General features: G+C 36.7%; 1 protein-coding gene across 1 annotated transcript in view; it reads right to left on the bottom strand.

Annotated features, from left to right (window-relative positions):
• Positions 1–17,268, bottom strand: part of LOC103769347 (RAC-gamma serine/threonine-protein kinase) — a 133,913-nt gene extending 116,645 nt beyond the window's left edge. The window contains exon 1 of the mRNA XM_008936534.1: positions 17,111–17,268. Within this exon, the coding sequence (XP_008934782.1) occupies positions 17,111–17,156 (46 nt within the window). The 5' untranslated portion in view covers positions 17,157–17,268. The remainder of the gene's footprint in view (positions 1–17,110) is intronic.
• Positions 17,269–27,530: the final 10,262 nt, after the last annotated feature.

Here is a 27,530-nt window from a genome sequence, read left to right as displayed (position 1 = left end):
AGCAGAAAGACAAAGGCTGAAACATTCCAGTTTTATTACAGAACTAATTTAGTCAAAAGTCTGGCACAAATTCAGCAGAGCTATACTCTGGGAACCCACACACTCTCATCCTTGCAAATCAGATTTCTATACCAGAGGATCATTCATTCAAGATCATCAACCTAGCAACCCTTTTTAGGGTTTGTCTAGTTTGATTTTGGCCCTGCATAAAAATGGAGGGATGAAGTCTTCCTTCAGTCTTTGGCAAAAAAAAAAACACCAACGAACTCCTTTCATCCTGTTTGAGATCCTCTATGTGGAGGGATTGCCTCTTTCTCTTAGAGATCAAGATTATGTTAAATTAAGATTATGTGGTAAATTGCTTCAAAACACATCAAGAAAATGCACAGAAAAATACACAATACCCATAAACAACCACTTCCTCAATAAGCAGAATTCAATATTTTTCAAATTAAGATTTATACAATGTTTTCTTTTTGTCCCTACTTTGGTTAATGCAATCCAACTGAATACTTTAAAACCCTCTTTCTTCAAAGTGTGTTTTTAATCCTCTGCCCCAGAGAAACATGTCAATATTTTTAATGATCATCCTATAATTGTTCTCTTCAAACAAACCTTGAACAAAAAATACAAGGCTACTCCTGCCAACTTGTTGACCGCAGGTCAAAGCTTGTAGTAATCCTGTATTTTTAGCTCTTGAATATTTTTTACTGTTATGTACAATTCAGCAAAAACTTTAGCAGTGAGCACAAGAGAACTGTATTTCAAAACACTAGTCAACAAATGACTTGAAACAGTGTACCACAGAATGTCTTTCCACTTATTTCCAGAGACATAGCTTCTAAGCCTGCCTTCAATACTACTGAAAATACTTCATTACAAACCAAAAACACAGAAATTTCAGTAGCCAAGCACACAAAAGATGAAAGGTAATGGAAGCAAAAGCAGAAAGACATTCAGGGGTGCTCTCAGCAACCAAATGCTGCTCTGAATTTGGCAGAATGGACAACCTCTGATAAAACTGTTAAACAAAGTCTTACCTGTGGTTCTAACTGGATCTAATGATACAATAAATCAGAAGCATAGTATGTCCAAGCAGAAAATCATAGCCACATAGGCTCTGAAGGAAAGACAATAGCTAGATGCCTTACCTCCAAGGCACAGGAGGAAGGCATCTAGACTGAGTTGCACCAACACCAAATGTGGAAAGAGGATAGAAATATCTATAATATAAAAGAAAAGAAATCATGTTTCATAAATATCGAACCTTTAAGTGCAGCTGAATTGCATTTGCAAGCTTTTCTCTCCTTTATTATGGAATAAATCACTGCAACACTCATGCTGTAAAAGAAAGGGAAAAAAAAAAAAAAGAAAAAAAACAGAAAAGTTGCAGCTTCCAATGTACCTTTGAAATGTTTGAGGAGCTATTCAGTTCACCTAAACTTGTTCCTCTGCTAAGTGGAAATGAGGCTTTATTCACTACTTAAAACTCCTAAAACACATCTACAAAGTGAAACTCGTTCAAACTTCTCACAAGAAGCATTCATTCTCACGTGTTAGGTTGGGTGTCACTGAGATGATTCCACGTGGGGGCTGGGGGAGGGGGGACAAATACAAGCAACCCAAAATCTTTTTTAAAAGCCATATCTCACTCACACAGTATCTCAGGAGTGCCTCCATGTTACTGTGTGAAGACTTTTTTTTTTTCCCTCTCCTGGAACATCATAAGTGGAAAAAAGAACACACACTAATGCTATTTACCAAGTCTAAGACATTACTGAATACTTACTTTGGACCAACTAAGTTCAGACTGTTAAATTTTAATAAAATGTGCTGCATAATACCAATCAAGAGATAGACTAACAGATCCTAAACCCTAAATTTCAATGAGAAGTCTTTTAGGAAATTTAAATTTTGCTAAGGTGTTTCTAACACAGACCTTTGTAGCATTAGGCTAATACTAAGGCAAGTTAAAAGACAATATAGTGCAGAGCTACTAGTTCAGAAACTGCAGAACTCTTGCGAAATAACAAAGAGTAGAAAAAGATAAGAGCAAGTGTTCTCAGAGAAAAGGAAATCCATAGTAGTGTCATTAACTGCAAGTTACTCAGATAAAATAATTCTGATTTTTTTATCCAAGTATTCCTGAATGCTCTGGTATAGATTAGTCCAGTCAGTGGGAATGCATCTAAAGATCTCATTAATTACACAATCTTCTTTCTCTTCCTATGGCTAAAGAAATTATATCCAAATCTAAAATAAAATACACGGCAATTAATTTCTGCACTTAATCTGTACTTTTTTTAATTCTGACCTTCAAATATTTAATCATCATTTGCCATCTGCAATCTTAACAGAAAACAACCCAAACTCTTCAGTTTACATACACTGAGGAGAAAAAAAAAAAAAAAAAAAAAAAAACCAACCCAAGAAGCCAAAAAGCCCTGTGCAGTTTTTGTCTATTCGGAGCCGCTCCTTGCATATACAGTGTGATGTCCCACAATTTATTTTTTTTTTTACCTTAGCTGTTGTTCAGTGGAGAGACTCTTTCAGTTGGTGCTTTCTGTGTGTTCCTCCAGCTGCCCAGTGGCATGCTTTCCATGACAGATGCTCTGGCTTCATTCTTAACATATGTTCCAGATGATAATTCCATCTTCTTTTCTGGATAACTTTACAGCCAAGGGGTTTCTGAGCTGTCTAATGAATCTTGGCATTTGTTATAAATTCATTCAATTTAATACATAGTATTTTCACAAGGCATTTTCTTTCAGACATTTAGATGTCTGTACGTTTGTTAGTCTTCCAGTTTTTGCATCCATAGATTGAGATGGAAAGAAATCTCCAAGTTGAAGTTTCACCTCTTGGTCTTTAAAACATGGATGGATTTTTATCTCATTTAGTTGGTAAGTGAAATTGCTGCCTTGCCAATTTGTAACACTAGCCCCTTACTGAAATCCCCAGAGGACAGCCACCTTACTAGCAAGATACATAAATTTCTTCCTTTCTTGTATTCCATTCCTTTCCAGTGTAGTATTTGAGCTGGGAGTTTCCAGGGCTTAATTATATTTGTCTAGATTTTTTTCCTTATAATTACATAAAGTATTGTAAACAAAGCAAACAAACAAAAAGATAATGCTTTTCATTTAACTACATCTTCTAATTAGTGAAGGGCAAGGACTTGTTCCAACACCTCAGAATATACTGCAATTACCATTCAGTATCATTACAGATACTTCTCATTTTCATTACAGAAACTTCTCAGGACTTCTTAAAAAAAATAAATTACCAGTCTCTCCAACGTAAGCATTCAGTATTTTCTTTTCTGAACCCCCACCCTCACATTAAGCTTCCTCTACTTACTCCTTCTTTAATGTTACTGCATCTAGAAATAATTACTTCATTTTTATACCAACATTGCTCATATTCCCAGCCTATCCAACCCATCTTTTAGACAATCTCTGTATCCTTCTCATTTTATCAATTGCTCTCTACCCTCAACAGGCTCATCAGCTGCTCAGAGCCATACAAAAATAGTAGCATTTCCCAGTAACTCTTTCAAGTAAGACCAGAGAACATCAAGAGAAGTGTGGCCAGCAGGTCAAGGGAGGTGATTCTCCCTCTCTACTCTGCTCTGGTGAGACCCCACCTGGAGTCCTGCATCCAGTTCTGGAGCCCCCAGTACAAGAGGGATGTGGACCTGCTGGAGCGTGTCCAGAGAAGGGCCACGAGCATGATCCGAGGGCTGGAGCAGCTCTCCTATGAGGACAGACTGAGAGAGTTGGGGCTGTTCAGTCTGGAGAAGAGAAGGCTCCGAGGTGACCTTATTGTGGCCTTCCAGTATCTTAGTGGGGCCTACAAGAAAGCTGGGGAGGGACTTTTTAGGATATCCAGTAACCACAGGACTAGGGGGAATGGGGCAAAGCTGGAAGAGGGCAGATTCAGGCTGGATGTGAGGAAGAAGTTCTTCACCATGAAAGTGGCAAGACCCTGGAATGGGTTGCTCAGGGAGGTGGTTGAGGCTCCACCCCTGGGGGTCTTTAAGGCCAGGCTGGATGAGGCTCTGGGCAGCCTGATCTAGTGGGAGGGGTCCCTGCTCATGGCAGAGGGGTTGGAACTGGGGGATCCTTGTGGTCCCTCCCAACCCTGACAGATTGTGATCTGTTTTAGCAGAGGACTTTAGAGCCCTAATGGCTCAATGGTTGGACTTGATGATCTTAAAGGTCCCTGCCAACCTAAAGGATTCTATGATTCTAACAACTGTGGCCAAGGGAAAGGTGCAGGAACACTAAAGACAGACTTTTACACCAGGAATAACCAATAGCAGTTACAGGGTGAACCAAAAGGAGAATGTCTGTAAAGCATTCTAATTCTTCCATTTTTACCATTTCAAACCAGGAACAGAATCTCTCACTACAGTATAAGCTGAAACCACCCTGGCATGTTTCTCTTTCAGGAATGAAAGAGCTTTTCAGCAGCGGTTTTTGCTCATGAGCATAAGAGGCTATTTCCTTGGAGACCATCTTTATAACAGAGTCTGAGAAAGTTCTCCTGATCTTTACTGCTCTCGTTACCTGGTCTGTATCCCAGGTTCCACAGCAGCTCACACCATTCCATAAAAGGCATACCGATACAGTTAAAATTGGAAAAAAAGAAAAAAAAAAGAAAAAGAAATCCACTTTTTTTTTCACAATGATGCCTTAAGGAAATTGCCATCTTCACATGCTTTTCTGAGTCACATCTTTTGAATTTTAAGCCTCTGTAATGCTTTATGTACACTAAAAGCATCTGTATTTAAGATGGTACATTTTTAAACACCATTCTCTTCCTATATGATATGTTTTAAAGAGCATTTCGCAATGCATTCTTCAAGCACTGTTTAAATCACAATGCACCGAATTTCTTGGTAGACAGTAATTGTTAATATTTATCTTTTATGAGGAAAGATTAAAACGCTAATGAATGGATTAATGTCTTGCTTTGTATATGAAAAAAAAAAAAAAAAAAAAACAAAAAACTATGCACACTCTAAATGAAGAAATACAAACAGATTTTCAAGGAACTCCAAGGAAGACAAGGTATTTGAAACATTTTTAAATGTGTCAGCTGGCAAAAGACAGAGGTTGTGGTAAGCCACCTTCTTTATAAACCGTGCACCTAGTCTACATTAAACTTTCCTCTACACTATAGCTACAAATATACTGACATCATCAACAGTCTACCAACCATGGATAGCTCTTACTTAGGGAATAAAGTGGCCAGCAAGAAAGGAGGGGTTATTACTATACTAAAGCTCTAAAGCAGGATCATATTTACTACAAAAAAAAATATAAACGCCTATTGTGAGGCAATTTAACAGTGACAATGATTTCACTGAATACAAAGGCCTGTGACTTTCTATCCAGGAAAACTCACTTTATTATATATTTTCTTTTTGTAAGGAAAGGTCAGGCACCGTATGGATAAGCAGAAAGTGATGCTTTTGCACTCATGTTGCATCTCAATAAAAAGAGCTTTTTTCCTCCCCCTTATTTTACCCAGTTCTGGAGTAGCAACTTGTAATGAATCTCCCACGTTTATATGCACATAAATTCAGATTTCATATTCTTACATAAGTTTAATTACTGAAGTACGTTCCTCAAAAACACTCAAAATATCTATTAATACTACAGTTTTTTAGAATCTGATCTTGTTCCAGTGGGTCAAGGTTTTACTATCAAAAGTAATACTGTTATTATTATTTGCTTGTCTACAGCAGATTATTTAAACCCTCACTATCAATACACAACATATGTGGTATTATCTGTTTATGGCTATACTGATACTCAGGAGGTTGGCAGAAAAGAAAAAAAAAAATCTCGTTTAGACTTACACTTAAGTATGTATTACATAGCTACCATATACCACAAAATAATACACTATGACCATAACTGTTTCCCTAACTCTCTCTTTGTAGGCTAAATAGTATCTACAGCTATCTTCTCAGAGAGGATGCAGGGGGAACACAAAGTGTTGGAAACAATCCCTAAAAACAGCTGGGTCTGTTCAGTTTGGGTTGGATTTGGGGTTTTTGGGGGGGTTTGGTTGGTTGGTTTGGGGCACTGGGGTTTTTTGTTTGGTTTTGGTGGTATTTTTTTTCCCCTGTTATTTTTATTTTCGTGTAGAAAAGAGAGCTAACATTATGACTGTGGCAAAGGGAAACTACAAGCTTGTATGTGCCTGAAAAACACAACACTCATTCACAATAAAATTTATCTATTTGGTCTAATACCAGCATGGTTGCCCACACTGCTGCACATAACAGCAATTCCTTGTCTCCTCTGGAGCAAGGATGGTTTGATCAAGTGAGGGAAAATTTCATCAGCTCGGCATAAGCCTCCAAATGCTAACAGCAGTTCCAAATAAAATCCTACACACATTGTGTAAATTAAACATGTAAAATCTTAGTTGTGATTGAAAACCATCCAAACACAAATGTTTATAACAAAAATTCATTTCAAATATTCATTGTGCAAATTAAAAACATGGAGACCCTGAACCTTCTCCATATTTCAGTATGTAACCAAACCAACCCAGAAGTAGGCTTGCAAAGAATTAATTTCAGCCAAAATCCACTTTTATAGGAATCCTATCAAACGTAGCAGAAACCACATGGAGACTCTACAGCAGAAACTCTACAGAAAACTCAAGCGGCTTAAAAATAACATTATCTGAAGTTTTGCTTATTCTCCATTAACACAGTAGGTATACTCTGAACTCTGAAAAACATAAGTGTCATTTTAATCTTGAGTAATACCCAGAAGCCAACAACTCAGAAGGATATCTGTCTACCATAAGCTTTTGGCAGGTGGTTTGTTTTTGTTTGTGGTTTTTGGTTTGTTTGTTTGGGGTTTTTTTTGTGGTTTTGTTTGTTTGTTTTAAAATTAAAATACTCATTCTAAACAGCTTCCAAGCTCTAAACCCAAGTGAATTAGAAAGCTACTGTATCATTTGGATTAAGGAAGCACTCAGTGTTTCAGACATTAGCCAAGTCACTATTCTCTTAAAAATTACTTTTTGTGTAAAGACTATAAAAACAGAAGAACAGTTACTAGCTAACATCCTGGTGGCATTTTTTAATTCAATCAAGTTTAGGACTAGCACAGAGTTAGTAAATCAATGGCCCTTTTCTAAACATGAACTTCAAAAAAAAATCTTGAAATACAAACTAGTTTTACTGCAGTCTGGTCATAGTGACAACCCAGGTTTTAGGTGCAGTTCTATAACCCATTTACTCTCTCAGAGGTGGGGGCTGCCACAAGCAGGGTGTCCTGCCCCTCTGTGAGGCCACTCGCACACTGCTGTGTGTGCCAGTACTACTGTTTGTGCAGCTACATGGTGAGTCAGGTCAGGGCAATGATCCATCTGAAAGTTAGCTAGGAAAATAGAAATAGATTCATTTTCAGCCAGATAAATTTCCTGGTATGATTCACCATGTCACCGTTAGGAGCATAACTGCCAACACAACCGAGCAAGAGGAGATGACACTTCCCTCATTTCATCAACAGCTTCCACTTAACACAAGTTTCAAGTACACATGGAACTGCATCTATCAGGGGCAAGTTCACAAGCTCCTAATTAAAATACAGTAGTTAATGCTGTTTCTCAAGATAAGAATAAACTTGTTCAGAAAACTTTAAAATGTATTAGTCAGCATACATAAACTGGCATGACATTATAAAAGCCATCACGGGTCAAAATGAAGTAAGTGAATACTAGCTTTAAAGCAATCCATGCTATATGAAAGCACGCTATTTTCTAAGTATTTTCGCATGTGCAAAAGTTATACCACTAATTCATTTGCACAGTTTCATCAGGTCAAAAGCATCTAAGTAGAAGTAGAGATGTTGTCATGTTCCTATGGATTACTCTCCCAGCAATTGTTGTTCAGGGGTTTCCTCAGTCTCTCTGCAAGATTAGCAAACCTAGCAACAAAACTATCCTGAAGAACTGATAAAGGACAATTGGGGTTTTGCATTTTATTAACAAATCTTCTTTGTACTCCCCAACAGATTTCACCTCTGCTTTAGCAACATGTCAGATGGATAAACAAAACCTCAAAAATCCACTGCTTCTCTATCAGGATAAACTACTAGTAGAATCATTCTATTTCCTACATAAAAAAAAAAATTACATTTTAAAAAGCACAAATATTGAAATGTAAGGCACTCAAGTTTCACAAGGACCAACAATCTCACATTAAGGAAGCCTCTGAGGTGAAGCAGCAATACTAGTTCCATTTTATCTGAGGGGGACTGCGTCTTGGACTAATTCGGGTTAAAATCCACAAAACAGAGTGCCAAATTTAAGATACTCTTGGCCCAATTCTTTACATAATTTACCATATTACATGTCTTTCTTCACTATGAATACGGTTGTCCACAAGTTTATCACAACCACAAGCACAGAGCACTTGTATAAAGTAGTAAGTGAACTGCTCTCTGGTAGTGTGAATCTCTTTGTCTAGGCCTAGCCAACAGCTATCTGTGAAGACTGTTTCAGTAGCTTTCTTAGCATGACAATGTTGATAAAAGACAAGCAGGAAGCTGTTCTCAGTAAAACTTTTTACATTTCAAGTCTTCTAATGTGAAAAAATTAGCATTGCTCAGTTTGGAATTCCAGTGTAAAAATGGGAACAACTACTCATGAAACTGGAAACTTCCTAATTTTACATTGTTAATATGCTACCATAATGTAAATAAATATTTTGGGGAAGACTACCCCCAAAAGCAGGACAATCAACATTTTGAAAGTGAATTTCTGAATCTATCTTCAATACGGGAATGTGTTTTCTTATCAGTGTGCTGATATCTGACACTTTCATTCCCTATCTTCCTAAAAATTTTAAGAAAGCACTCTAAGACAGTTTAAATAATTTTTTTACCATAAATAAAGAATTTATTGTAAACAATATGTCAGTTGCAATGATCCTATAACAAAGCAATGCACTTAGATTTATAAAAAGTCAGCTAATACTGCCCAGATTTACAAGGCAAGTAATCAAAAGTAACACAGACTTAGACATGATACTGAAAAAAATGAAGACTGCAGGTACATCTACATTACAGTTAAGGAGTATATATCTGAAACAAATCTCCCAATTATCAATTATTACAAGCTTGGGCTTACACCGTGACCACACCTTACGCATTCCCATTGCTCTCAGTCCCTGGGAACAGTCATGACAGAAAGCCCAAATCAAAGCTCCAGAAACATACACATATAGAATGAACAACAAAATACAAGCACCTCTCAACCCACTGGCTCCTATTGAGCTACATCATGTGCTGATGGAGACCTGCTCTAAGACCCAGGAAAGTCTCACAGCCCAAGTCAAGGTCTGTGCTGCTGGAACTGAGCAACACTGTTTTGCCTGCAACTTAGTGAAGATCCAAGTAAACTGGAGGTTGAATAAATCCCAGGCACTACCACCTTCTTCCTGCCATGTCTGGGGGGGGAGGGGGGCGGGAAACAATCTCATCCAGTCATCAGATTGTAGAGATGCTCATGAAGGCTCAACAGTTCCTCCAAGAAAACAGAAGGCAATCAAGACAGCACCTTCGTGGTTACAAAACACCCTCTATTCATTGCCTAAGTCACCTCTAGCCTGATATCTTCCCAAAGCTTATTTTTCAGTATCTAGATTTGCAGCCTCAACTGCCTTTTTGATATTCGTGCTCCAAAACTTCGGCTTCTCAGTCCAGTCCTAAAACTCCTTCAGGACCTAGTTTCAAGTCACAGTTGTTGACCTTATTAACGTTTTTGAGAATTACAGCAGTAGTATAAAAGAAGTGGGTCCCACAGAGGCATAAAATGACTGATGCAGCTGAGGTGGGAAGAACAGGTACATGCGCTGCCTTTGAAATAAAAGAAAGCCCAAAGACTTGTGAGATTTGTTGGACTGGTCCACAGGTATATTGAGGTAAGATGATTTTTTCATGAAATAGCAAAAGCCCTGATATTGCAAGCAAGTTATCCTTACAGTAACAACATCTTCAACGTGAAAGTGACAAACACAAATTAACTTAAATCAACAGATTGCTGTATGCCAAAGGTATTACACAACATAAGTAAAAGTGAAGTAAAAATAAAGTAAGCTTTATCAAAAATAAATGAAAGAGCATGCACAGAATTTTAGCCACTATCACCTACAATACATCATTTTTACCAGTCGGAATCACAACCGTACAACCATTTAAAAACTGAGAACAGGCTTTATTACAGCTACCTTGAAACAGAAGGTAATAAAGAACAAAATATGAAATGATGAATCAACCACACACAATTATCTAAACTGGAAGCCAGCAAGGATGTTGTAGAAAAAATTCCTGAGACTGTTTAAAATACCTTGCTTTTCAGCCTTCATTTACTACAGCAAACAGCCTTTACCTGCAGAAACTGGTACTAATCCAAGGTGGAGAGCTGCAAAAATAACACTCACCTATTTATGCCTAAAAAGTAGCTGGAATAAACAGCTAGTTATCAAAGATAATACCCCACACTCCTCCTAGTTACATCAAGCTTAAGATTTTCACATAATTCTGACGTTCCTTCAGGGACAAATGAGGTTAAAAAGGTTAGAATTATTCCAAAAATAAGAGCTTGCTACTCAACTACAAAGTGAATGGGACAAAGAAAGGGCACAGGGGACCCTTCTCCTCTCCCAGTAGGGTAGTCTGCAGGAAAACTGTCTCTAAATACACAGATCTCTGCTCAGAATGCGTGTGGAAGAAAGAAAAAAGTAACATGAAAAAAAAAAAAAAACACACACACACAAAAACAAGCTACACCAAACGCTGCCACAACACAAGAACAAAAAAATTGTGTGAGGTTTCACTGACCGCAAGCAACTTTACACATCTTCCCAAATCCATTTCTACACTGGGTGCATGGTAAAGAAATTTCTAACTATTTCAGAACTTAAAAAAAAAAAAATACTAAAAAAAAAAAAATGCTACTTTAGATATATGGAGGTATAAACATTCATATAAGAGAGCTTGCACTGTAATTTTTTTCTCTCTTTGGTACTCATGGAGCTGCCTCTTTTACACGAATGTATTTTATTGGAACTTTACAGTAATTCACATTTTCTATTAATTAGAATTACAGTAGAAAGACTATAATAAGAAAGGCTTATTTAGCTTCAAGTTGTTCATCAATGAAGACTTTAGCTTAAACTACTGTTTGCTAAGACAATTAAAAAAATAATTTAAATTTCTTCTACTTTGTGTAGCAGATGTTCAACACAGTCTATTTAAAGTTGTCTTTGTTAGAGGTGTGTTAAACTACTCAAATTCAGACAATCTGCAAAAAAGATTTCTGACAGGTTGTGAATAACACTCAATTAGTACCATAATTTCTGGGATTAATTTTTCCTATCAAGGCATTTTTTCCAAAAAACACTACCAACCACACCAAAAAGCCAAACATACCACAAGAACTCAATCTGCATTGTGTATTTCCAAAACTAACATCCGTTTGGTCTCAGTTCAACTGTAAAACTCAATGTCCAGTAAATTAAATCACTCAGTTCTTTTTCTGGATTTAGTGGGAGGGAAAGACATGTTACCCTAAGACTGTAAATAATTTGTACTTTAAACAACAATTGTATTCCTATCTGGCACAACAGATTTATTCCACTACACTATTTATTTTGCTTCGTAGTAGATGTAAGAACAATAAATATTTTCCACACAGTTGTTTCTTAAAATCCCATGATACCTGCATCATGTCCTGAATTGCAAAAATGAAAACAGACCTGCAGTAGAGTGAATCTCATCACAGTAAATCAAACACATTTTATTCTATAAATTCTATGAGTTTAAAAATACTAGTACTACTTCAGGTAATTCAATTCTGGATACTAAGAAGTTATGAAAGGCTGTATTTAAAAAGAAAAAAGTGAAAAATGGCATTACAATATTTCAGTAAGACACTGTTTACAAGACAATCTCATTACAGGAAAGCTTCATGATATGTGTTTTGATTTTTTTTTTTTTTTCTCACCATCTCTTTGCACCAGCTTCTTCAGTTATCATGGTTAAGCCACAACAATTTTATACTTAACTCCCTCTCTATAAAATTGGTATACTAGTACTTCTGTACTTCAAGTGAGTGTTATGAGATAAAACGAGGACATCAAAAATTATGATACTAATATTGAAGTCACCCTCATAGGCAAGACATATGCATTATCTATTCAGTATAAGCTGGGTAAAAATATATCATGTAAGCCATGTGAAGATTGCCACAACAAACTGCATTATCTAATGTAACACACTTGAATGCAGAAGCCCAAACACAGGTATGGTAATTGAAGTATGACAATAGAAGCACTGACTTAAATTGACAATATTTTGCTTTGTCTTTAAGTAATGATTTAGCCGTCTTGTTATGCAATAGACATTAGGTATATTCTCCCCAGATAACAAAAAAAAAAAAAAAACCCACACAACAACTTACTCTTTCAATTAAAGGAAAAGTTAGTTGACAAGTTAAATTTAAAACTGGGTCCGTTAAAAAGTTAGCATCTGTGTCAATTTTTCCTTTGTCCCAAATGATCTTTTAATAACATGGTAACGAAGACTCTTAAACCTTTTCATATGTTTAAACTAATTGAAATCTTGTGCACAGGTTATATATAAAGAAATTAGGTTGCAATTAAGCATAGTTATTAATGATTCTTAAATCTAATTGTTGTGACTATTATAGACCACAGACAAGGTCAACTCTACAACTCAGGAAACTTTAGCATTAAAAAAAATACCACTTGAATTCTATGCATAAAAACCACTTTGATGCAGCTCTGATCATACTAAACATGCTCACCCATTTTAAAAAAAAAGTTTCCAAAAATTAATAAATAAAATACATACCCTCCCTCTGTAAAACATTAAATTTAATTTAGTAAATGCAGTAAAAACACATTAAAAGCAAAAAGAGTAACTCAACACAATTTTTAAAGAAACACTCTGCAAACATGCTCATAAGTATATCCAAAATGCAAAAGTCATTTCAGCAATTACTGTAGAATCCTTAAACTAACTGCATAAATGTTAGATATGTTTTAGCTTCTGCATATCAGCAGCAAGGTTCTGATCACTGTATTTCAGATTTCTAGTCAAGATCACTTCCCTTTCACCTGTATGCATTAGAGATAAAATGGCCGGTGTCATCTAAAAAAGAAATTCAAAGTAAGAGAAGACATGTCCCTCCTAGTATGTCTACAGGAATAAGTGGAGAACAGAAAGAAGAAAGAAAAATCATTATCCTCTCTGAAACAAAACATACCGAGACAGTGAATCGGAGGAATATCTTTGCAGCAGTGCAGGGACACAAGGCCATGAGATGCTTGGTTCTTACCACTACATTTGAGACAGTAAGTCACAGAAAACTGTAAGACTGTCCATGCAAAATACACTTCCACTCTTCTCTTGCCTAAACAGAGACTCCACTCCAAGCAGACTGCTCCACTGGATCTCTGCTTGTAAAACCTTTGATGTCTCACAGGGCACACCTGCATTACTACTTCAGTTCAGATAAGGAGGGCACTTTTGCAACAGAACTTCCTATCATGCTAGTCAATGAACTTTCGTTTGCTGCATGAAGCAGTCCGGGAGTGCCCAAACCTGGTTCCTTTCAGACTAAAGTAAAAACCACAAGATGCACTCCAGGAGCACCACCACTACCAAAGGGGCACAGGAGCAGACAGGAGCCAGTCCAAAGTAATATCCACTTCACTTTGCAACTGCACTGAATGTAGGCAAGTATTAGGTCCTCATCACCAATTATGTTATTCTCTGTATCTGGTACCACTGGACTGAATTACTTGCTCAGGCAGGGCCAGCCACTGTGATTCAAGGTCTCCTTTGACCTGTTAGGTGAGACTTGACTGCACCAGAGGTTCACTGGGCTTTTGGGGCTTTGCTTTCTCTTGGTTTCTGTGTCTTCTGTTACCTAAAGTTCTCACTTCCAGCCTGTCATCTCTGCGTGTTTGACCATACACATACAACATACTCTCTCATTACCAGGAACTCTCACCACACTAAAAGTTCTTCTCCTAAAGACTACTTAAAGTCTAAGTATGATCATCCTTAATTAAATAAACTTAATTCTGGCATTTCTTAACTTTGAGTGCTGGCTGATTTCAAAACAGTAATACTTTAATGGGCTGATCATCTAAGCACACAGAAAAACAGGTCATTGAACCCAACTGTAGCATCACATTGACTCTTCAGTGCTCAACAGCAGGGTTAAAAGTATATATAGAGCCCTCAGCCCTCTGTTACTGACATGGACACATCACTAAAGATAATAAAGCAAACACCTCTCAATGTACTTCACAGCCATTAAGAATTGTAAAACTGCCCTACAAGATCCTGTCTTCCCCAGCTTCTATCAGTCTTAACTCAGAGATCCTCATCCCAGCTTTTAGTACTTCCCTCTCACTCTCACACTCAAGTTCATTTAACTGGCCTTTGTAATGGCTGTCTCATTAGACAGCACCTCAAAACCATTCCTCACCCCAGTACTGTCAAGTCATCCTCATACTCCTTGACCGGGCTGTGAACTGCAGAAAGATTTTTTTGCTGTTGTTCTTTTCTCTGTATCACAAACCTTCCTGACTGCTGAAGGGAATATTTTTAAAAGGTCCTGGGCTCTAACTACATGACCAAGTAATTTGGCATAAAAGAACCACACCAGCCAACTGAGGCAGCTGGTGCCCAGGTCCCCACATTTCCAGCAGGCAGGGTTTACAAGTTTTATTTCAAGTAAAATGCAGTCTGGAGCCTCAGACTGAACATTGCACCACACACACGGTTCCGGGCTGTCCAAAGGACCAGTCGCTGGGGCTGGTGTTCACTCGATGTCCATCTGGAGGAGAGATCCTACACTCAGCTTCATCCAGGTGTAACTTGATTCATACCTACCAAAATCCCCCCATGAATTGAGCCAATGAGTGTCAAGAGGGGATGATCAGAGAATTTACTCTAAAACTGTAATGACAGAATAGCTTGCAGAAGCAGGGCAACTTTACCTAATCCCACAATGCTTCCTGGTACAAAGAGAGAATATTTAGCTGTCAAAACAAGAAGCGTCTACTGAGTATATTTCAACTTTCAGAATTTAGATTAAGGTTGGATTCTTTGTATTGTCACCGAGAAAAAGTAAGCACTTAACACACTGGATTCCCTTGCTCCAAAGTAAGGTCAGCATAGAAGTTGTCATTACATGAAATTCTATAATCACTGAATTAATGGCTTATATATTCTTGATATTGGAAAACACCACTGCACTTTCCCTTTTGTTTTCAGAAACAAGCCAAACAAACGTTTTCAACCAGCAACAACCAGAATAAGTCAGACATAGAAAATGGACAATATCAGATCTATTTTTTTAAAAAAAAATCCCACTTAAACCTACAGTTACCTACAGCAAGAAGGAAAAGAAAAAAAAATACACACTCAAATTTAAATAAAATAAGGAAAAATACATGTCATGAAATGTCTGTGCTTAGAAAGTAATTACTAACAGAACTGACATCAAAATGTCAACTCAGTAACCTCTTCTTCAATTCATAGGTACTAAAATAGTATGAGGAGAAAAATCTTTATATTAGATTTTAAAATTTCAGATATTCAGTAAGACACTGAATTTTATTGTATATTGTCCTTTTCTGGACCCCTATGGTTAATATATGCATATCCAGTGCTCAAATCCAGGGTGTAATAAGAATGAGCAATGTTACATGAAGGAATTCATGTCATGTAAAAAAAGTTATTTGGATCATCCTAACCATTTTCTAATACATTTGAAAGAAAATTATATGAAATAATCAAAAAAGGAAATCACATACCCAAACCAAGTAAACAACAAGAAGATGAGAAGAAAAAAATAATTTAAAATTTTAAATAGTTCCTGTCTTATAAAATTTTATTTGTTATAAGTATATATAGCAAAACAGGAAGCAGGCCTTACACTTCACATAGTTTAGCCCATTTGTATCTACCGTACCCATAATGCATCCTGAAACACAATATATGCAGGAATAATACCAGAATAATAAACTTTTCTCCCATTCTCTTGGCTTCTTTGACATTTAATGTCAATCTGCAGTAACAAAGCTAATAATGATCTTTGTCTTCACACACTGCTATTGAAACAAAGCATTTCTTTGTAAATTAAAGGGTAATTTTGTTCCCACTATTCCAGTCTAAATCTTTCTGGGCTAGAATCACAGAAGCTCATGGCATAAATCACCCTATAATCCAGATCACCTTCTTTCTGCAAGAGAGATGATGTTCTTTTGGCAATAATCATGTGTGCAACCATAACCCAAAGCATCAAGCATGGAAGATTTCATCCAAAGTTCATTACATGATACAAATGCCAGATATTTCTAGAGGTTTCCCATTCAAAGCTTAACATACAGCAGCAACCTTACCAAATTTGTAAATCATGTGGTGACACATTATAAAGTGACATCTCAAGAATTTACAGGAATTCAAATGTGACAGAAAAATCATACGTTAGAGTGGCTTATAACTAGGAAGATATTCTTTAATTATATTGCTTCCAAGTCTGAAAAGTAATAAGGTGTATGCTGAGCTTTATGCAAGTATTATGTTGATTTTATCGGGACAACTTGCATTTGTAATACAAGCTGAGCCACAGTGAATGATTTCAGCATCTAGGAAGTTTCACACAAAGGATCACATCTGCAAGAGCTTCCAGGCAACCTTCTACTGTGTACCTCTACTAATACCTCTTCCAGCTGCCTCAACAACCTACTTAGTCTGATTCATGGGTGACAGCAGCTGCAAGAGCAAGGTTAAGTGGGAATTACAGAGTCCAACTTGCTTTTTACTGTCAGTTACCCCTATAAAGAGGGGCAGTGCTGAGGGTTAAGTAGTAACAAGACCAAGGCCTTACTGGCCATTAATTCCATATGGTCAGATCAGGTCGCTGCAGACCAGAAGATAAATCAAGACTGTTCATATGTGTAACCACGTAATGCCACTGCACACAGGGTACGATACGTCACAAGAACTCTCCATTAAAAGGCAGAACTTACCCCTCTTCTGAACCCAGCCTTCCTTCACAATGGTAACATCGCTCATGATGGCTCCACTCTGAACCCCCAACTCAAAAGAGTATTTCTTTGAGTTATCAGCTTGCCTGTTTGGCTTCCCTTCTGCAGCTCTTCCCAGTTTCTACTGATGAGTCAGCCTGGAACAAAATATTAGAGAAAGAATTTAAGCCTTTTCTGTTTTTCTCACTTGACAGCCAACAAAAAAGTCTTTGTTGATATCTTCCACTGACTGAGCTCCTATTAAAAATCTGCCTTTTTTTCTTCAATTAACCATATAACAGAAGCATGTTTCTTGTCTTACAGCACATTTTCCACGAATACTGCAGTACTTAAAAGAAGCAGAAAGTGTTAAATTTTCAGTCATATGGCACTTTTATAAAATGCACACAAAAGAATCCTCTCATACTCATGCCCGGGATGCTGTTAAATTAGACGGTGCTGGTACTGCTGTGCTCACACTAATGTTAAATGTAATGCTGTGAACTGCTTCACAGGTCCAACACTAAACCAACAGGAGCTTTAACCATTCCCACATTTGTCAGAACCCATACAATGGACAAGTGCTTCCTCTATTATGGCTACATTGATCATATTAAGAGTGCAAGAAAATGGAAGGAAAGGTTCTGTAAAGGAGCTTAAAACCAACGCCTTAAGTATCATGGGTATGGTTATCCTCATAACTGTTAAAATCGGTAGTAACCACTTTAACAGCCATGCAACTAGGTTTTTTTTGATGTTTAATTTAAAATAAAATAAAATAAAATAAAAAAACAAACAAACACAGAAAAGGCTACAGAAATATAAGTCTTCCTACTCCCACTATAATTTCATGAAAACTTAACTTAGAAAGCTCTTAAAAAACAGCATCATCTGCAAGTATGCAAGCAGAAAAACAACTTCTTCAGAGTACAACTTAACCAAAAAAGCCAATGTTTAGGTCATGAAAATAACTGTCCCAAAGCTTTAAGCCAGGCAATGAGAAGTGTGCTCTTTTCCCTACAAAGCTCAGCTTGCAGGGGACATAAGGGAAGTCAGCACTGGAACAGGATATGCCACTCTCAGAGGCCAGAGCCCTCACTCCTGGATACCTCACTCCCAGAGTACCTAACAGCTGCGAAGAGACAAACACCACTACAATCAAGTGGGCAGAGAAGCCAGAGTGCAGATGCTTCCTTTTGCCAGTAGGCTGCCTTTCCCCTCCATCCTTCAAAATAAAGAGAAGCATTCAAATAAGCTCACCTAGAAAAGAGTGGAAAGGCAAGAAAAAAAGACTTCTCTGATGGCAGAGGAACACCTTTCTATGGCTGTACACACAGAAGCCCGTGTGTACACAGTGCTAGCAAAAACACATACCCACACACTAGTCTAGTGCCATCAAATCCAATACACACGTATCCATTCAGGAGACTGACCAACAAAGACCAATAAACAAAGACTGTGCTAGAAGCAATCTGTGCAATGAATGAATGGAGAAAGGGTGGAGAAATAAGCCATTTTAATCCAACCAAGTACAGGCTAAAATCTGAACCATTATACATATGCAGATTATTTCTTATTTATATTTTGAAAAATGTGTATTAGCACCACACAGCAGCTAGATGGAAGGCTACTTCTGTCTTGACACTGTTGTGCAAAATAGAACTTGGTATTGAGTACTTTTTTCAAGTGGCATGCACCAAAAAACGCACTACAACCCGATTTTACAGAAGACTGAAGTGTGTCCATTTTACAGTTTTGCTTTCACTGAGCTGTTTTTTCAAAAACACGACACATTTCAGCTGCACAGAAGTAAAAACCACAACGCTGAATTCATTACTACCACAAAATTTACGTAATATTGAACATCATGCCTAAGACATCTCCACAGCACTGGCAGATATGCCAGTAAGGCCTATGCAGGTGATGCACAGCCTTTTGCATTGGCATCACACCCTTTCGTGTCTAAAAAGGACATGGACACTTGTGTTTATGCAGCTCCACTCATCTTCAAGACTTACATATTGTATAAGGTTCCATAAGAGTTAAAAGAAAATGTTATACACAAAGTTTTGGAAGGACTTGAGACTGCAACATTACTGTTAATTGATCTCAACAGCTTTATCTGTTTAGACTCCGTATTATTTAAGTTACTAGGGCAGAAGTAACCAGAACATGCATTTCCACATCCTCCACCTTACCAGCATGAGTGTTATTTTCTGGGTCATACACTACCAGAAGTTGTTTGCACGCTTCAAACTAGAGATAAGCAAGTTCACCAGCTGCGTGTGGAGAGACACACGTGCCTGAACGCAGGCTCCAGTTCTGCCCTCCTGGATCACCACAGCACAGTGTCAGCTCATATTACAAACACAAATCTTTACAAAGCAAGAGGTGAATGTCCAACAACTGTGACCTAAAAGCAGCTGTTCTGTGAAGGAAGTGTAAGCACATTAGTATCTAAATACCTGACTTAGGTTCAATTTTCCTACAAGAATTTCACTGCGTTCTTTAAGAAGTGGTCAGAGGTGACTTTTATTCAACTATAAAGGCATAAGACACAGGGCTTAGCTTGGGCTGGCAGATGCTGCAATATGCTTTACCCTTTTGGCAAATTGAATGTACTTTCCTATTTTGGTGTATGCTTATAAGCAGTACAATAATTTATTTTTAGTGGTAGAGACTAAGCTATAAGAAATTAACTTCTGTACTAAGTAGCAATAATCTTGTCTGCCCACATACTGATCATTAAGTCCATCATCTCAGTAGACATGCAGTTTTAATGAAAGAATTTATGCTTAAGGCTCCCTATTTATCTACTGATTACAATTAAGTTAGTATTACTCAATCAAAATCTGATCTATGACAGATTTTCATGTCAGCCAGTGTCCAAAGAAGCTCAAGCATATGTCTCTGGGATTGCATCCTAACATTGCACGTACTGAATTTTGATAAATACCACGAAATACAAAAATCAGATAAATAGGGTCACAAAACTAACTGAATTACCTCCTGTTTAGCTTTGCAGTATTACCAGGAACAACTTAAGTAAAATTATCAACAGCTGTATGGTTACATTGGTTGCTCCCTTACTGGGTAATTAAAAGTCAAGCCAAATTACATAGGAAGCTGAAGGAGATTAATCAAAGCATTAAAAGACTAACGAAAATGAAGGTTATACGTTCACACTACACCTTCAAGAAGCCATTTGAAAGCATTCGTAGTATTATCCCTCATTAAATTCCTTTGGGCTTTCTAAAAGCTTTTTTCCTTTACTCTGAAAGTCACTCAGCAAAGCTCTAAGAGAGCAGACTTTTGAGAATTACTTATCATGACAAAAACTGACCTTAATGAAAAATAATCACACAGAAACCTTTTTCCCTGAAGATGCAATAAAGGATTGTCCCTAGACACAAAAGAGTTGCCTGAAACACATAGAACAAGAACTCTTCACATGAAAACAGCATTTAATCTTTGGTTCAATTTTTTGAAGCAAAGTTACGGAAATGTTTATTCTGCACAGCTGGCATATAACTTAAATACTTGGCAATCAGCTCTGCTCTCCCAATGTGCTTCAAGTTTCAGCAGCTGGTATATTGTAATTTTTACAGTTTCCCTTATTGCTATAAGATGAACCCATAGAAACAGTGGAAAAAATGTAAGAACTGAAGGTGAAGATATTTTGCATTCCAGCTGCTTCCTACAGGGAAGAACTTGACTTGGTTTTATACAAATTCCACCAACTGGAGAACAGGTTGGATTGCTTTTTTTTCCTCCATGTTATCAAACAGAACTTGGTAGATACTTTCCCAACAGTACATTGTGTGTCTTCTGCAGACAGTATCATATAGTCACATATACGCACAACACATACAGTCTATTGTCCGCATGCTTTATGGTGCTGGTGTAAAAATTTACTCCATGGCAGTCACTTATGTGACCAAAACACCTGCTTTTTTTTTTTTTTTTTTGATCTGGTAAAAAATAGTAAAACTTTTCCTTTCTTTTTTGGAAAGCTATGAAGCCACTTATAGAGTGTTAGATGAAACAATTCAGCACACTTCTAAAGAGCTAGTATTAAACTCCTAAGTTCCTAGCTGTAGAGGTTGCAAAGGCACCTTTCTGCACAAAGATTAAGCATAAACTATCACATGCAGCAGAGTTCCAGATCCCTCTGCCAAAGCTCACAGTTTTCCCAAGCCACAGCAAAAACTAGCCAACATCTCTCAGTTTCCATCTTGAACTCGAAGAAGAGAAATATAAAGAACTAACTTGTTTCACTGTGCTATCATATGGGAAGTATAAAACTCATTAAAATGAGCAACAGACCACTCAGTAGGAAGACACCTTTTCCTCACCTTGTACTTTTAAACTAAAGGAGGCTCTCATGCCCATCACAGCAGTCAGGTACATCCACAGACCCAGTGGATGGGGAAAAGGAAAGAAATCCCTTCCAAGCATAAGGACTGAAAACAGTGGTTCAGGTCTACACTTAACAACCACTATGTGTAAGTGAATAATCAAGATTCATAGATTCAATCAATTCAAGAGACAACACTCTCTTGGAATCTGGGCATCCTCCCATTTCCCCCATGACAAGAGACAGCTGAGTAAAGAAGACAGTGCCCATGAATTCAGTGTAAATTGTATGATTCAGGTCTCTGTTTTAAGAACTTTTGTAAACATAGGCTCCTACTTTCAACAATTCTGGAGCTGAGAAAAAACAGATACGATCTCATTTACCAATTCAAGTTACCAGAGAGAATACCAACAGGATGAGTTTCAGGGCTTCCAGAGACAATCCCTGTAACTTCTTGTAGCATCATCAACCTAGTGACTGATCCAACTTTATTCTTTAATATATAAGGCAACCATCATTCTCACTTTTTACAAGTAACCATTGGTTTTAAAAAATGTTGGGGGAAAACCCAACAAGTGAAACTTTCTCATTCACTTTGCCTGAGATTCTTTGGTTCTCAACTTTTTTTGGTCCTTTTCTCACTGAGATTCTTTGGTCCTTAACGTGACCAGTCAAATCTCATCATCACTGTATCATCTTATTTTTCAGAAAGGTAACTGAAAAAATTTTGTGCATGCACACACAAAACACACATTACCAAAAAAAGCAGCTCTCAGTAATCCTCTGGTGGCTTCCATCACATACACATTTCTTTCCCTGCTTTGGGGGCTTTTTTTGTAGCAGGTCAAGCTCTTACAGAGTTTTCTCAAATCTGAGCTTGAATCCTCCAAGACAACTGAACAGGCTGTAACTGTCTGCTGTACTGGTCGCAATCACAGAGCAAGGAATTAAAAAAATAAGACTCTCAACTAAAAAGAGAGTTGTCTTTAGTATTAGAAGCTGCGATCCCTGTTTTATTTATATGAAAAATGTATACACACCTTCTTCCCCTAACCAAAGTTGTTATCTAAAAGTATGGTCAAACAATTAGAGGATATACTGCATATCATCAAAAACTACACAAAAGACTGTTGCAGAACAGAGTTTGTTACAAAACCTACTAAATCAAATTAGTCTATATTGCTAATGGAAGAATCACATTCAGTTGACTGTTTTATCTATAAAGTATAGCGCTTTTATACAGGCTTTTGCAAACTACCTACTCTGGAATTTTGGTTATACTTCAAATGCAATAGTATGGATTAAGTCCTTTTTTTCAGCTTCAGGAGGATTTATTTAAAAATATTTAAATGATATAAATATCGTTGCTTAGATGAAGAAAAAGAAACCTGCAAGCAGACAGTATTTGTTCAACTTAAGAGTCAATTAAAAAAAAAAAAAAAAAAAGAAAAATAAAACAACCCACACACAACTCAAACCAACACAAAACACTAGCTGGTTTGTCAGGACAAAGAAATCAAAAGTCCAGGATTATTAAAAGGCAAGAGCACCTAAAAAAATGCTAATCTCTATATATTCACAATTAAGTCACTTAAAGATACCCCTAAATACTTCCAAAGTAGAAAGTTCCATGTGCTACAAATTTTAAAACAAATATAAAAAATCGCAAGACATCTCCATGACAGGCATGGTAAATATTTTTTCAATTGTATTACATACAATTCAATGACTTTAAGAACATTAGCATCAAAAATTTACTCCTAACAACTTTATTTCATAACCCTTGACTTGGAATAATGTGGGGGATAACAGGAAACTGGTACTGCCTACACCTTGTGGGAAGGAAAAACAATGTGCTTTAGAAAAGACAAATAGCACTTTTAAAAGCGTGCTTACACATATGCTTTATGCCTTAGTATTTTCAGTGTTCTGTTTTCACTTTCAGTATGTCAAAAAGCTGTACATAACTAATATATGCTCTGGTAAGCCAAGTTAGGAGACTGCAGGCACGCTGAAATATTAATATGCAAGTTAGATGGTTTATTTAGATTCTGCAACTGAGCGTGTTTATCAGGAAAGAAACCATCATTCTGTATTTCTTTTCCTACTATAATGACAAAGCAAGTTATTTTCAGAGACAAAGGTATAATTAAAATTAGGGGGACAAAGCCACCCTTGCCTTTGTTTACCAAGGTATAAAGGAAGTTTCTAAATGTAACTAAATTGTTTCTTTAGAATCCCATGTGAAATATTAACAACCCATTGTTTCACATTGTGTTTATTGACAAAAATGCTTCAAATCCTTTTTGTGCCTCCCTCCCTTAAAACAATGACTGAAAATCACACAGAAGCAGAGTGATAAAACATATTACAGTATAGGTCTGAAACTTAACCAAAGATTTTTTTCAAAGTAGAAAAGGTGAACAGAGGACTAAAGTTATGCATCAAAAAAAAAAAAAAACTGAGATAATGAACTTGGGACGGATTTGAGACTTAAAGGAAGTAAATTCAAGGATTAGCTGAGCTAAGTATCACAACTATGACAACGTTACTCCACTCAACACTTCAAAATACACACAATAATTTTAAAACTGCTGAGGATTTATGTAGGAATACTAATTCTGTCTTTTGAAAAAAAAGATCTTTTGCACTTTAAAAAAAATAGTTTAGTAATGACTCAAAAAAAACAAGCAAAATTAAACCCAAGTTCCATATTTCAAAAACAAACTAAAATTGGCTTTCTATGTCTAGAATACTCAAAAATAAAAGTTAATCTAAATTTGAGAAGTTCAAAGAACCTAGAAATTCTTATTCATTCTGAGATGAGGGAACTTAAAAGAAATCTTCAAGATAAACATAATAAAGTTTCATTAAGCTCATCTATTTATTTGTATGACAGTAACCTTTCTGCAGCACAACATCGTATTTTATATAAAACACGGAGCACACTGCTGAAAATAATAAAAACCAGAAATACGTGAAGTGCCATCAGTAACAAGAAAAGTACTGACATAAAAATATGTTTTCTTACTATTAGTATCCAAGATGTAAAAAGTTCAGTGACATGTCTACCAAGTAGCTTTCTTTTAAATTCTTACAGTAGGATTTATTTATTGTCTGGATATTGAACAAATTAAATTCTGAATTGCCTTGCAACAATAGCAATGAGTTTTGTGATTTCTTCCTAGGAAGCAACCGAACATTGCTGAAGCTACTTAACTGTCAAATTCTGACACTGCAGTATGACTAGAATGTAATCAACTTCTAACCTAAAACCTGTGGGTTTTCTTGTTCACCTTCAAAAAGCATTTTTCTCATCACTTGAGATCTGAATTTTCTAAGGACAGATGGAATTCTCTACAACCTTAAACGGATTGTGTTTTTTTCAAGGGTATACCATTGCTTACACACATTTAAAACTAGATGCAGAGTTCAATAGATGAAACTCTTCAGCAAATGTTATATGAAAAGCCAGATTACATGAAACTCACACAACCAACCTTAACTGTCTGCCTCAAAGTATATCAGTCACTCGGAAGTACTAAGAAAATCTCACAAGGCAAGATACACTGATCACATATCTCAAGAAGCACACTAAACGCTCAGAGGAAAAATAAAAATATGTGTGTTGGTAGAAATTGTTTTGCAAGGTTGCTGGGACTCGACTGAGAAATACTGTACTGATTCTGTGCTGCTGAGCCAGCTGTACAACAAGTTCTTGACTGTTGGGCACTGCACCTACAAAAAGGCAGAGGTAAGACCTTCATTGATCTGTGAAGCCGGAGCAGGCTCTTCACCTCTGGTCCTGCTACAGGAGTCACTCAAATAACTTCCACATGGACAAGTCAGGAAAGTCTGACACATGATGCTATCAAGTTATTCAGATATGCCTATGAAGTACTGAGTTCCCAGTTGGATTTTTAAGGGAATTTTAAAAATAATACTCTTTGGTCAGGCTATTACAGAGGGGAAAAAAAAAAATACATCACAGGGCAACAACTTGTTTTTACAGATAGTTTTGATCAATATGCCTCGCACCTAGATGCACAGGAATACACAGAAAAAGAGGATTGGACTCAACATAACTTATTTAACTGAAACACATTAAGTGTTGCCACAAATAGTATCAAAAAACAGAGAAACATTTAAAGTGACCTAAACTAAGCATCTTCATACACACATGCCAAAAATCCTTACTTTCCTTGAGAGTAACATTTAATGATATTAAATCCAGTGGTTTTTTCGTATTTTGGTTTGTGGGGGGTTTTTTTTATTTGTTTGGAGGTGGCTTGTTTTGTTTTGTTTTTTAAGTACTAGCTTTGCCACAGTTTCCTACTACATCTGAACAACACCCTTAAATAACAAAAACAAAAAGAATTTGTTTGAAAACCATGGCATGCATCAAAACTACCTGAATGTTCATGCTTAATGTCGCTCTAGAACTATGGAACAAGGATGAAACATCAAATAATTACTACACACTTGCATTTTCTGCAGTGTTTTTATTAGCATATACTGGTAACTTGGCTGAATAAGACTCATTTAGCACTTCTCTTCATACAGGTAGCCTAGAATATGCTTCATACAATTAGTCAAGATGAAAGTATAAACCAAAACTTTAAAGATTACTTTTTATACTGTGCAAAACATTAAGAAGTTAACTTTCACATTCAATGTCCTACAATTTACTAGCAGTGTTTTGTTTTTCTGGCTTTAACAGACAAAAAAAAAAAAAAAACAAAAAAAAAAAACCCACACTTTGAAGCAGCTTTTCTATTTACTATGTAACATCTTTAGAAAAAAGTATTTTCTATGCCACATCAACTTGTTGCAAAGGAGAGTAACTAGTGCAACACATTAACCAAGGAGACCCGGAAATGCTGGGAAAGTCTCTTTCGTGCTACCAAGAGGAAACTGTCCTGGTTTGCAAGAGATTCACACTAGAAACAACTTTCCTCACAAGGAACGCCAAACTCCCTGAGGTACAAGCTGTGCTAGAAAGTATCCCATGCCCTCACTTTGTATCTTTATCAGGCATGTCCTAACAGAACAAGAATCCAAGATGACACAAATGATTCCAATATTCTAGGATAATTTTAAAGTGCACTTAGGTTAGAAATCATTTCTTATAAAGATAGTACTTAAAACAAACATGTTGTGAATTTCATACAAACACTGAAAATAAAAGCAACACTTTAACATTAAATGAAACTCATGGGTGTGCACAATTAATTATCCCCCTCTTTTTGAACCGTCACTGTTGTTCACAAAGGGAGTATGGCATGTTTTGAACAGAATGTTTGTTTTATTAGCTGGGAAAAAGAGAACAGAGGGCTAGTGGTATATAGACGACTAACATACCTGCAAAACATACAGTTACAGCATGGTGCATTACTTTTAAAGCAAATCAATTCCTTTTATGCATTATTATATCAAAATGGAAGTATGGTACAAAAAAGTTTTCACTCAGTATATTTCAACGTCCTTCCACTCTCCAGTGTCAATTAAAATTAGTGTACCCACACTATAAGAGATGCCAAAGGATATTTGGTCTCTGCTGCACTGAAGGAAAGCAAGGCTACCATGTTACCAAGTTCACCTCCCCCGTTGCACTAACAGCACAAAATGAAACTATAACCCAACACGTTTACAAGAAACTGTTCCTTCCTTATACTAAGATCAGCAGAGAGATTTCAAATGTATTTTAACATGAACTGCTGTAGTAGTGTCATACCTTCCAAAACAATTATTTCAAACTTACTTAGAAAACACTGTTTCTTGGTTATAGAGATCATTGTTCAATAGACCTATTTAAACTGGGAAAACATGCATCCAGAAAGGATGATCAATCAGTGCTAGACAAATTCCAAGTAGTCCAAAGGATTTTTTAGTTGTTATACAAACTTCAGACACATGCTGTTTCCAACTGTGGTTGGAAGTCAAGACATGGTTTCTGGTAACATCTTCCAAACAGAAGCTTGGGTTACAAACAGTAGTAGAGCTCTCATAAGTGGTTTTGGGTTAAGTTTTAAAAAGCTCACCAAACTGTTTTCCCTTTCACAAACT

This window comes from Merops nubicus, unplaced genomic scaffold, assembly GCF_000691845.1.
Source record: "Merops nubicus isolate BGI_N331 unplaced genomic scaffold, ASM69184v1 scaffold11183, whole genome shotgun sequence".
Classification (NCBI taxonomy): domain Eukaryota; kingdom Metazoa; phylum Chordata; class Aves; order Coraciiformes; family Meropidae; genus Merops; species Merops nubicus.
This window is presented reverse-complemented; position numbering and strand designations above follow the sequence as displayed.